Raw genomic sequence first — 13,698 nt, forward strand, 5'->3', positions numbered from 1 at the left:
ATACACCAGCATAAAAGATTATATGCAGTTGCCAGGACTTTTAATATGCATCACTTTTATAAATGTATGCTACATAGAAATAACATGCTCCTTACTAATAGCACTGCCGAACAGGTAATTTTTCACACAAATCATGCCAATAAGTATAAAGTCACCCATATTGGCAGCTGCAGCTGTCATCCTGGACTGTAATGCTCACAATCGCATGGAGCACACTTTATGGCTAATCTAAGGAAACATTCATTACTCAGATGTACACAGTGTTTGACCATTATAGGGGCAAATGGAAAGGCTGAGTAGAGAACAATGACAGAAGCAAATAATCCTAACAAATGTAAGTTGAGAAACCAAAGGGTTCCACAATATGATACATGCATAAGTGCAGCTATGTCAACATTACAACACTCTCAATGCATAAGACTATTTTTATTTCAAGACACCACAAGTGAGACACTAATAACAAATCTATAACCATCAGCCTCAATTCCAAAGTACTGTTAAACACCATTTCAATAACAAGTGTGTCTGTCATGGCTCACCAGTAGAGTGGCAGCCTAGGTCCCCTGAATTGAATACACTGAATTTTGTCTAAATAAATTTAAAAGTTTTGCTGTATTACAGCCCTGCTGATTGCGTTGATGAACTCTGGGAGTGCACTGTTGATTGTTCTCAATTCATTTTGAGCACACCTTGGGAGTTTGAATATACACAGGTATCTATGAGAAGACACGCTGTAGCATGCCATCACATGAATAGTACATATGTGGAACACTCATTGCAATATGCATGTCATCAAGTGCATATCTGAGAAGTCACCTGAAGACGGCAAGTAAGAAACTTGCTGAAATGTTGCCAGAGAACGACGCATTGACTGAGCTGTCAATCTGAGAAGATTTTATCATCATATCCAAAAGTTGTGTACAGAGTTATACCACAGTACCACTACAATTATTTGTTGACAGTATTGTTGTCTACATGAAAGTATTGTCACTTAGATGGTATAACAAAATGCAAAATTACTTATACTGTATTTCCATTGTCTTAGATATGGATAAATGCAAAAAACACATTCAAGTGAGATAAATGATCAGTTCTACATTGTCCTTCCCAGAAGCTTACTGATATCAGGTAAAAGACCCTGAGATTCAAGTACCAATCATAATCAGAAGCTAACCAGCCTTTTGAGCAGTTTTCAGAGCATGTTGGTCAGGCTGATCTGCAGGTAGCTGTCAGGAGGCGTTGAGTACTTGTCAGGCTTAAGGACAGGGATAACTATGCTGTCTTGCTATAATGAGGGGAAGACACAAATGAGCCAAATGTGGTTGAAGACCCTGGGTAGATGTTGCCTTTGGGTAACATCCGAGTGTTGGTTCATCTGGTTGTGGATGGAGAAGATATAAGAGAAGATATAAGAGCATGCAAGAATTTCCATTCCATGAAGGGTTCATTATAGGATTCAGTTTAGTAAGGGATGACATAGGGGGAGGTTTCTTCAACTCAGTCTGCTGGAGAAAGGTAGAGGACACCAATGCTGTGACAAAGTGTGTATCGAGGTGTTTGCAAGGACTGATGGATCACAGTAGACACACTCTGTAGAGTAAAACCTGAGCCGGTTGATTGTCTCTGGTGGCCCAAAAGGCTATGGACCAAACCTGCAATGAAGACACATATGTATCTTGGGAGGAAACATTGCATTTCCAGCATTCCATTTTACTCTGCTTAATGAGGTAGCAAGCATTAGCACAGAGATGCTTAAGAGCAATAGGGTTGGTCAAAAAAGGGTGTTGTGTAAATCACTGCAGTACCCGTCAGCAGTCCTGGATAGTGACTGCTGCATTCTTGGTCCACCACATTACTTGTCAACAGCCACCACTGTACTTGTCAATGACAAGGGGGGACTGGTGGATAGCGGGAGAGCAGTGCCAGTATCATGAAGAACAGTGCCAGGGACATCTTGCCTGACTGCATCAATATGTACAAGGGAGAGGTGTTGAAGCACACAGCAGATGCAGATAAATGCCAATTGGCTTTGTGGAATGCCCAATGTGGGGGCCTGTCTGTTGGCGGTGGCAGGTGAACAATAGAATCACCAGAAAGTGGTCACTGTCACAGAGATTATCATGGAGTGACCAATGTAGGGAAGCCACAAGAGCAGGGAAGGAGATCATAAGATTGGTAGCAGAAAAGGTGCCGTGAGTGGTACTGAAGTGGGTAGAGGAACCATCATTGAGGAAATCAAAGTCTGTAATATGTTGGTCAATTAGAAGACCACTACCCATCGAAGTAGCACTCCACCACAGGGGATGGTGTGCATTGAGGTCCCCAAGGAGGAGATATGGAGGCAAGAGTTGCTACATTAAGTTAGGCAGGTCAACACAAAGAAGTGGTCTACCTGGAGGAAACTAGACATTGCAAATGGTGATTGCTGGGCTCATTCACACTCATACTGATATTGCTTCCAGGTTGGTGTCAAGGGTTGTCCAGTCACCAATGACATTGGTGTGAACCAAAGTGTAGGCCTCTCCAGATACTGTCCTAGGGCTGCCACAGTTCCAACAAAACACCTGATAACCGCAAAATGTTGGAGAGTGGTCATCACAGAAATGCTTTTGGACTTATATTTCTTCTTCTCCTCTTTTGGAGGTTGAGCAGGGCAGGGCACAGAGGGAGAGCAGGCTTCTGCAGGCTCTGTAACTGAAAGAGAGTGGGCGACCTTGGGCTGCACAGATGATGCATCCCATGGATGAGTTGTGGTAGCAGCCCTCTGTTCTGAGAGATGCTGGAGGGAAGGATTCCAAAGGGGGGCGGGGATCCCCATCACTGGAGGGTCCTGAAGAATGGGGGCATTTCTTTGGCTAAACAGGGGGAGTGGGAGCCAGAGGGGAGAGCATGGGAACTGTAGGGGAGGGAGAGATGAAAGGAGGATGGGACAGAGAAAAGGAAGAGGTAGAAGGGGAAAGGAAGTAACAGAGGCAAAAATAGAATAAATCAACACTAGCATGAGATAGATGATCCAGGGGCTTTTACTCTTGGCTCTTCTTTTCTTTCTTGTAAACCGAGCAATCTGGCAATCAAGGAGAGTGGCAGTAATGACAATTTACAAACACAAGTGATGGAACACCAGGGCTTCTCTCATGGAGTGGGTGGCCAGTCACCACACACAAGCACTGAAAGCAACTCATGGTGGCAGGCCGTATGGCTTCATGTCACGTCAGTAACATGTGACCTTGACTTCTCTAGGAAGATGTCCCCATTGGAAGCTGAAATAAAGGTCTTTATGGCCCTTGTGCACATGTCAAACAAAACGAATGCCACGTTGCTCCAGATTAGCCTAGAGTTCCTCATTAGTTCACAGGATGAGGTCCCTGTGAAAAGTCACTCCCTGGACCATATTCAGGGACTGATGAGAGGTAATAGAAACGGGAACATTGCCAAGATGATCACAAGCACGAAGAGCTACAGGTTGAGTGGCAGGATAAGCTTTGATCAACAGGGAACCTGACTGCATCTTAGTGAGGGACTCCATTTTGCCAGACTTGTCCTTGATATTCTCCACAAAAAATAATGGCTTTGTGGCAATGAATGTGTCCCTGTCCATCCTAGTACAACCAGGTAGTGGGGAAACTTTTCATCCCAAGACAGTGGGTGTGGCCCTCCTCCCACGGTGGGAGGCTGCAGTGTAATACAAAGCAGCATTCAGTGATCAGCTACCACTCAAAGTGACAGCCGTTTGAGAACAGACAGTTTTGCAGCTTGATATGCTTCATGCACCAAACATCCACCCATTCCGATCATGGGCTTTCCCCATGTGTGCCACCCTACCACAGAAAGGACCATCTGGCAAGGTGACCATTACTGGGAGTTCTTATGCTCCAGGATAACAAGCAACCATTCCTTGGCATACATGTGGGGGTAACAACACAGGTATCAGTACTGTGATCCTTGTGTTGCCAGTGGCTCAGAAAGATGGATACATAACAGCCCCACCACACAGACTGGCCACACATGCTGGTGATCTAGCAGGCTGGAGGGGGCTGTGTGGGGAAGGAAGAAGGGGAGGAAAGGGAGGAGAGGAATCCATGCTGTAGGCACTAAGAAGGGAGTTCCTCCCCAAATTGCTCACACTAAAAAGAGAAAATTAAGACATGGAGATCAAACTACAAATGGGGACCAAAAAGGATGAAAGAGAACAGGCAAAAGTGACAATTCACAAGGAATACAGGGAACTAGACAGATAGCCAGCTCGACGTAAACAAAATCACCACAAGAGGGGGCACCAGCAAAGGAGCCAGGATGGGGAAGAAGGGGCACAGTGAAGGAAATGCAGCCTGGGAAGGCAGAAGGGTCTGCAATAGCTCAGGGCCCCATGTGCACCACACACAAACTCACAAAAGAACCGTGAGCCCCCTGGAAGAATTTAAATGAGAATCATTGGCTTAAATGTGAGGTTTCATGTAACTGTGGTGAATCAGTTTACAGAAAAACAATATTTGAGATGGACTTCGGAGCAATTCTTCTGCCACCATTCAATATCTAACACAGGAATCATGGGAATTAGACAAATTAGGGTTTTTATAGGGGTTCACAGTAAGTTATTCATTTTCTTGCTTCATATGATGTAAATGGAGGAGGATAGAAAGGGGCTGCAGTTGTTACTATGAAATATCCTCCATCATGCACTGTATAGTGATTTCTAGATCATATAAGTAGATGTAGAAAGTAGTGAGTATACTGCTGATGTCCACTAACAGATTCCAAAGATTACTGCGTATAGTACCAGACATTTGTTTAGTATAATATAATGAACCTTAGACATTAGTTTAACCAGACATTTGTTTAGTATAATATAATGAACCTTAGACATTAGTTTAACAACAATGTGGAAAGGATGGATTGCTTCTCACCATGTAGAGGGATTGCTGAGTCGAAGACAGGTACACTGCTAAAATGTTATAAGGTTTCATACAAAGTACTTCTACTAAAACAGGCACACAAACACCCAGAGAAGGACTTTGTCCAAAAGCTTATAACAATTTTGCAGACTTTTTCATTGTACCTGTCTGTGTCTCAATGGCTCCTCTATGTGGTGAGTAGCAGTGTATCCTTTCCATATTGTTATTAATCCATCCTGGACTCTCCATTGTTAGACATTAGTTTAGTCTACTATGCAGTTTTGCCACCTGACCAGGATTAATAAATAATAATTAAACATTTTTCTTGTGATCAAGCAATTGCCCACCAAATGCAGTCCAGCTTACAACTCTAGAAGATTGTTTCCTATAAACTAAATCTTCTCCCGAACTAAGGCTTCTTTGAAAACAACAGTGTGTTACTTTGCATGAGTGTGTTGGAGGAGGGGAACAGGGGAGGGGGGACAGGGGGAGGGGGGGGTGACAGTATTACATTGTCTAGCTCTGTCTATTGAACTGTTTTACCCACACAGTTACAGTTATAAAGAAACCTACAGTGTAACAGGGAATCCAGACCCTGGGGCAACTTGTCAGGTTTTAATTACTTTTGAAAATCATTGCTGGAAGTGAAAGAAATGATAACTCACAGTAAAAACCCACACTAGAAGGGAACTGAATCATGAATGTGGAGTTGTGGGGTGGCTCTTATCCACTTAGTGATCAAACCACAAAGTACAACACAGAAATAATCACAAGTCTGACCATCACTATCAAAGCAGATTTTACATGGGCTATAAAACAAAAAATATCCTCCTGGATAGCTATGTGTGTTAAAGCACTGCATCCAGGATGGGAATGTGTGTAAGCCCCAGATCAAATCTGTCTGGTGGACTAACAATGAGGGTCAGTGTGCTGGCCAGCTTGGATATGGTTTTTAGGTGATTTCCCACATCCCACCAGCTGAATATTAGGCTAGTAACAAATTCCTGCTTCAGTTACACGATTCACAAATATTTAGAAAACTTTCATTCCATTTCACACGAATAACACTACACACAGACAAGGAGTAATGGTGTGGCAACAGAAAAGGCATATGGCCATTACTTAACTTAACCATGCCAAATCCGTTAAGAATCATGCCAACCCTGCATTAATGTGTGACAAAAGCACAAGTAAAAGAAGAATATAAAAAAATACCACATACACTATAAAGTGTTAAATACAGACACAATTTTTATTGATTCTTATTCATAATCATGTATCTCAATAAGCTTCTCATGTGTGTGTGTGTGTGTGTGTGTGTGTGTGTGTGTGTGTGTGTGTGTGTGTGTGTGTGACACTAACAATGAATGAAGGCTATTCCAAGGGTGACCTCCGATGGATAAAGTTAGCAAGAAAAATGTAGGCAGTGCAATTTTTAATTTAGCCTTGGGTTACTTTAAATTGTTGGTAATAGTCAACTGTTTGAATTTTAGTCTAGTTTTAACCAATAGGTAATGTAAGTTACATATGAAAACACAGCTATAAAATTGTAGATAAATTCATTTTTAGATTACATTATTGAAAAATGTTGAGCTCTCTGTATTATATGTAGCAATAAAATAAAAGTTTTTTTCTTATATTGCCAGAGCTCATGAACTAATTAATTAATCTTACACTAACGTTACACCAAAAGTGTTTTAGGCTTCATTCTACTAGAAAAAAAAAAACAGAGTAGTTTTGTGTAATTGTTCAGTGTATGTGTGTGATATGGTTTTACTTCTCTTGTTCCTTTCACTGGTCAATTTACATGCATGCTGTTTTGTATCTTCCTTTTAAAAAATGTACTTTGTGATGAATGGATTCGTTAAGAATATGAAAACTTTGCAATTCACTTTGTTACATTCAGTGAATTTGTCCATGTGGATCCATAACATCTGTGTTTCCCTCAGGACCAATAAATGCAACAAGTGGTGAACAGTTTCTGAAAGCAAGTACAGATGTGCATTCATAGTTTTTATGACATTCCTGCCAAACTTTCTGGGCACCAATGGCATATGTCTTCTTCACACAGTCCAGAGACTGAAAGAATAATCAGCTTCAAGTTGAACCACAATGGATAGCTGTTCGAATTGTGCCTTCTTCTTTTCCCAAGGCATACTCGATTTCCAAAGTTACTACCACCAATAATGCATACAAAATAGTGACTATTCCATTTTCCTAGCTGCCTGACCTGGTTCCCTGCTGTTTCTTCTTGTTTCCAAACATGAAAAAATACTTACAAGCAGAAAAATCCTGCTTAAATGAGATCACTGTTGAAACAGAGGCATACTTAAGAAATCTTGATTTTTACTATTTTTGGAGGGGCTTGAAAATGTCCACAATACTGGTAAATGGTATATACATAAAAAATACTAAGTTTCTTTTTTTTATTTCACCTTCAGTCCTAAGAAGGATACCTATTGAACTGCTCTTGAACAATGCACCTGCAGCAATATGTGATGATAAAGATGATAACAAGGGCACAGCAAACAACATGTAACATGCCCCAGTGATAACTGCCACTCTTCTTGCACAGTTGCTGTCTCAGCAGAGTTTGGTCTGGGGAGAACATTTGTGAACAACAACACATCTCCTGAGAGCACTATAAGCCATCTGTATGAGACTCACTAGTCCATATTATAACTCCATTAATTTGTCTTTTTGTTCACAATATTCATCCATAAAATGAACCATGCATGGTTGAGTAATTTTGCCTTGAAGGATAAACTGTCACCTATTGCTCTACATATATGAGCAGTCACAGTGCCTTATGGAAAAAAACTTGGTCAGAACATCCAGCAAAGAAGGTTCATTCCTCATACTCCCTTACAGCATATACCAGTTGTCATCACCTGTTGTTACCCTTGGCCTTCCAGTTGCCAAACCTGTGGTTAAAAATTTTGCTACTCCATATGAACGACGTATCTTAAACAACACGTAACATGCTCCTATGCTAATCAACTTCTGTGGCTAACTCTCCAATCTTCACTACATTTAACAATGCTAACTGGTACAATAACATTGTATATTATACAAAGGATATGTTGCATGACAGACAGGAATTAGGAGAAAAAAAAGTTACAGGCTGCATATTATCAGCACAATACCTAGTGTCAAGGTTTAGTGTGCAATCACCTGAAGAGTGCCAAAGCAGAACAGTTCAATGCAACTTCTAAAAATATATTTTACTTCTTTTATGTATTCCATGTATGTATATTAATGACTAGATAAGAATACCAATGGGACAAGGGACCCTCTTTTTTCATAACAGGAATACAACTAACATATTGTTAATTTACTTTAAAAATGTAAAAATAACAATCAGATGTCTGTATTTATTGATGAAATTATTGTTTTAAATGTTATTTATAAACTGTCATTTCAATTTTCAGAATGTACTGGGTGGACAAAATAACAAAAGCTGTGTTCCTTGGGTTGTTATTGTGGACACTGGTGTCATACTCTGATGCCATCTTCGACTTCCTACGTGCCTTTCTGAGACTTTTAAATTACTCTGTAGTACAGATCTTCAATGTTTTCAGCTCAAGCTCTTCACAGTCACCATCGGTAACACCAGTAATACAAGACAAGTCACTTATTTGATTCACTGGTAAATAGTGTGTACTGAGTTTGTTGCATAAGGCACTCCTTGTTGTCAGGAGGCAAATGATTTAAGGACATGGAGATGCTGTACAACATAATACGCTTTATAAGTCCTTACATTCATCGTGTATAGCACACATTACATACTACTCTTTCCAATTCAGGTGTAATCTCAATTACTGAAACTGTGTTCCTGTTATGGATGTATAACTGTAGGGAAATAAGTATTGATATATATGCATGAAGTGTGTATTGATACCTGAGATAAGTGAGTGTAATACATAAAAGAATAAATTCCTGAAGAAGTATAATCACATAAAACACTACACTGTAACTGTACTGGGTTCCTACAAGTAAAATATTCATTACAATTGTACAAAAGGAATGGAGTTGTTTGCAAATTCTATTAAGGCTCAAAAATATGTTATTGTCATTTTTAATTATGAAATAGATGGCATACAAGGTAATCTCTCAATATTTTCTATGTTTAGTTTGTAGATTCATCTATGACAAAGTACAAATACCTCCAACAAAGCTTTGCAAAGTTTTCTATAAAACTTACATTCAGATAGTTCTGCTGTCTTTTTCACCATGTTATATATCACAAATATAATCATCGTTTTGTGTATTTCTATGTCAGTAAGCAAAGATGCATTAAATGTTTGTGGAACTAATGATGAGTAAGCATCTGCCAGTCTGTGTTCCTGTACAAGCAATCCGGAAAAGAACTGCAGGCAAGCTGGTGCACTTTGAAGTGACAGTACACAATATGTTGTTGCTTTCTCAACATGCATCTTGTAGCCTCTTGCATTTCTTTTGGTACAGTAATGGGTGTACCAAAACATACTTGACCAAACATTAGGAGCAATTTCTACCATGAGAACAATGAAAATAATAATGCAAATCTCTATCCACAAGTGCTTTGTATTTGAGCAGTTATTGAAAGAACATTTTACAATGGGATAAAGCAAATATTCAAATTATAATAAGCTCATGCAAACGTTCAAAATAGTCTCCTGTTGTTGCTATATATGCATGACTTATTTTACAGCCTGTCACGCCTTGTTAAAGACCTCCTAATGATGTCAAATGGTCATTCAGGCTTCCAAGATACAGCAACTCTGTATTTGGAATGTCATTTGCATAAATTAGTTCTTTTAGTGACTCCCACAAATGAAAATCCAAAAGATTGAGTTTAGGCAAATATACAGGATACTGACCTGATGCTCTCCTACCTATGCATATGTCATGATTAGGCCTTGCCAGTGTACCTTCAACATTGATTAAAAACGTAGTGACCCAGTATGATTCTTCTTGTTACCAGTGCTAGATTCTCTAGCAGTTCACACTACAGCACTGAGGTGAGTGGGTGGAGATTTTTTAATCATTAAACATGAGCATTTACACAAAAAACACACACATGTAACAGTTTTTTCCTATACTTTTTCTCCGTCCCATTTTTCCTTCTCTTCATTTGGAGAATGAAGTTTCATTACAGGGGAGACAATAAATATGAAGCCAGAAAAGTGATTAAAATAACCTAAGTTTCTATCTGTATTTTAAAGGAGACATGGCAGTGACGATGATGATGATGATAAAAATAATCATATTGACAAACAAAATGTTTAAATGCCATTACAAGATATGTTCATATACAGTAACCTGTGTCAATGCTTAAAGTTGCATATAGTTTCCCTGCTACGAAAAAACTGAATGCAAGCAATCAGACTTTGAACATTAACATGAATTTTGTACCTTATATTATTTATGTGCAATAAAGAATTTGTTAAAATCTTAAGATTTAATGCCATAATATTTTCTGTTTCAAATTTCTGCCTTCTATCTCTTTAACACATGTTGATCTTTTTACAGCCACCTTGTTATGCATAAGGGAACACCATAATGCTATTTCCTATGATGCTCCACACATAAGCATTGAGTCAGAGATGACAGTTGTGATAAAGGAACATCTTATTGCTGAACTGCTACCCAGACTGGCAAAATTAATAGTTTAAGTCCTATTTTTTTATAATTTCATAGCTACAGTGCACTTACAGCTTAGATTGGCAAGCATTTGCTAAAACTGGCACAATTCATGTGAGTCAAGTTATACTACCAGAATTTACAACTCTGTACTCAAAATCATCTGAATTCATAAAATTATTGCACTTTAAATCTCTTTTATAAGACTGTGTCAATAGAAGGAATGGTGTTCATATGTATTTAATTCAATTTCTGCTAAAGAGTAAGTACAGTAACTTACCCAAAATTTCAATAACACTGCCCCATGGTGAAAATGATGTAACATCAGTGAAATCAGTAGGTACAGCTCTCATTAAACACAACACATTTAATGTTATCAGCAATTAAAAAGTTATGGCATTAGTGACATTCCTCTTTTAGGGAAACAAGCAGAAAACCACAGCGTCAGATGATGTTACAGGAATGAATTAACTTCAGTGCAGTGATGCATGTGCTTACTTTCAAATCCAATGTGTGTGGGTTTATGTGGCAGAGAGAAGGCTAGCGGAGATATACTTTGCCTCAGTTCTCTAAGTGTAGTGCTATAGCTCTTTGTGCACATAATTGGTTCCTGCTGAAAGTTACTTAAATACTGTGTTCAAGTAGTTAATGATTCATGGAATAAAACTGTGTTCAGTCTACTGGTCATGTTGTACTTGAAATAACTGCAACACAATTGGCAACAACTATGGTCCTGTTCTCTGTACAAATTTCAACTGTGGTTCATTTGTTTATTTTCACAATGGCTGATGGTGTTATGGAGAACATTTTTGTTGGTTGATCAAACATCAAGAATCATTTGCAACAGTATTGTCACCAATCATATGTGAAGGACAATCAAACTCAAGTACTTCAATCACTGGATTCTGTTTTGTCTAGTTGGCTTGCTCCCTAGTCTATGTCACGGGGTGTTTTGCCCTCCATGACCCCCTGGTTCATCCACTTCCCTCTTCTAAGTATAATCAGTCCATTGAGGAATGGAATGCATACAAGAAACACCTGCAACAAGACTTTCAAGCTTTTGGGATTACTTATACCATTTTACGTCATGCCTTGTCCTGTCATGGATATTGCGAGGAGTGTATCAAGATCTATGTCAACTCATTGCTTTGCAGGATCCGTCTTCTTAAATGTTTGACCAAATATGTGAACTTCTTGAAAAATAATACTGTAAGTGCACCCATGTTATTGCATCCCAGGTTGAGTTTTACTGCTGTAGAAAGTAACCAATCCTACCAAACTTGGGTCACTAAACTCCATGGGTTGTCATCATCATCATTTTATATCATTTGTTTAGATCCAGATCGTGGGGTGTGAGAACATGTCATCCAGTGTGAAAATCCACCCCCTCTCCAAGGTTTTAGATATTGCACAGTCATCTGAAGTGTTGTGAGCTGCAGGTAAGCAAACTGAGTCACTTTGCGAGGTATCAGCAATCCAACTCTCTTGCCCACACCAATCTTCAGATAATTTGCAGAGGGAAGGTATGTTCATGGCAGTCCACACACGATGACAGAACCAAGGCGGCCAGTCTCGCTCCAAGCAGCAGCCACACCAACAAAGTAAACATACCAGTAAACAGTAATGTACACATTCCACACTACTATCCTGCCCCTATTGTTTCACTAACTATGAGTGCCCAGACTACTCAAAATGGTGGGCTACCTGTCATAATCGCAACAAAACAGGTCACATTGCTACTGTTTGCAATGGAAAAATTCATCACCACAATCCTGTTGTGGGAATGAACATAAATATTTTATTGCCTGTTTCTGTTGGACCAAACAAGCTTTTCACTGATGTTATGGTTTTTTTTTTTTTTTTTTTTTTTTTTTTTTTTTTTTTTTTTTTTTTTTTTTGTAAAGTTCTCCAGGTGGATTCAGGATTTGCGCTACCTTTGTTAAACTCACAAACTTACACTACTGGCCATTAAAATTGCTACACCACGACGAAGACTTGTTACAGACGCAAAATTTAACCGTCAGGAAGAAGATGCTGTGATATGCAAATGATTAGCTTTTCAGAGCATTCACACAAAGTTAGTGCCAGTGGTGACACCTAACAACGTGCTGACATGAGGAAAGTTTCCAGCATATTTCTCATACACAAACAGAAGTTGACCGGCGTTGCCTGGTGAAATGTTGTTGAGATGCCTCGTGTAAGGAGGAGAAATGTGTACCATCACATTTCTGACTTTGATAAAGATCGGATTGTAGCCTATCGCGATTGCGGTTCATCGTATCGTGACATTACTGCTCACGTTGGTCAAGGTACAATGACTGTTAGCAGAATATGGAATCGGTGGGTTCAGGAGCGTAATATGGAATGCCGTGCTGGATCTCAATGGCCTCATATCACTAGCAGTCAAGATGACATGCATCTTATCCACATGGCTATAACGGATCATGCAGCTATGTCTCAATATGTGAGTCAACAGGTGGGGACATTTGCAAGACAACAACCATCTGGATGAACAGTTCAACGACGTTTTCAGCAGCATGGACTATCAACTCGGAGACCATGGCTGCAGTTACCCTTGACGATGCATCACAAACAGGAGCGCCTGTGATAGTGTATTCAACGACGAACCTGGCTGCATGAATGGCAAAACGTCATTTTTTTGGGTGAATCCAGTTTATGTTTACAGCATCATGATGGTCGCATCCATGTTTGGCAACATTATGACATCGCGGTGAATGCACATTGGAAGCGTGTATTTGTCATCGCCATATTGGCGTATCATCTGGTGTGATGGTATGGGGTACCATTGGTTACACGTCTCGGTCACCTCTTGTTCGCATTGAAGCCACTTTGAACAGTGGACATTACATTTCAGATGTGTTATGACCCATGGCTTTACCCTTCATTCGATCCCTGCTAAACCCTAGATTTCTGCAGGAGAATGCACGACCGCATATTGCAGGTCCTGTATGGGCCTTTCTGGATACAGAAAATGTTTGACTGTTGCCCTGGCCAACACATTCTCCAGATCTCTCACCAATTGGAAATATCCGGTCAATGGTGGCCGAGCAACTGGCTCATCACAATATGCCAGTCACTACTCTTGATGAACTGTGGTATCATGTTGAAACTGCATGGGCAACTGTACCTGTACACGCCATCCAAGCTCTGTTTGACACAA

The 13,698-nt window shown here is 39.8% G+C and overlaps 1 protein-coding gene across 1 annotated transcript in view; it reads left to right on the forward strand.

The window, feature by feature from the left end:
- Positions 1-10,332, forward strand: part of LOC126285464 (putative fatty acyl-CoA reductase CG5065) — a 202,358-nt gene extending 192,026 nt beyond the window's left edge. Inside the window, exon 9 of the mRNA XM_049984877.1 lies at positions 8,324-10,332. Coding sequence (XP_049840834.1) covers positions 8,324-8,534 — 211 coding nt within the window. The 3' untranslated portion in view covers positions 8,535-10,332. The remainder of the gene's footprint in view (positions 1-8,323) is intronic.
- Positions 10,333-13,698: the final 3,366 nt, after the last annotated feature.

The sequence above is a fragment of the Schistocerca gregaria genome, chromosome 8 (assembly GCF_023897955.1).
Source record: "Schistocerca gregaria isolate iqSchGreg1 chromosome 8, iqSchGreg1.2, whole genome shotgun sequence".
Lineage (NCBI taxonomy): Eukaryota > Metazoa > Arthropoda > Insecta > Orthoptera > Acrididae > Schistocerca > Schistocerca gregaria.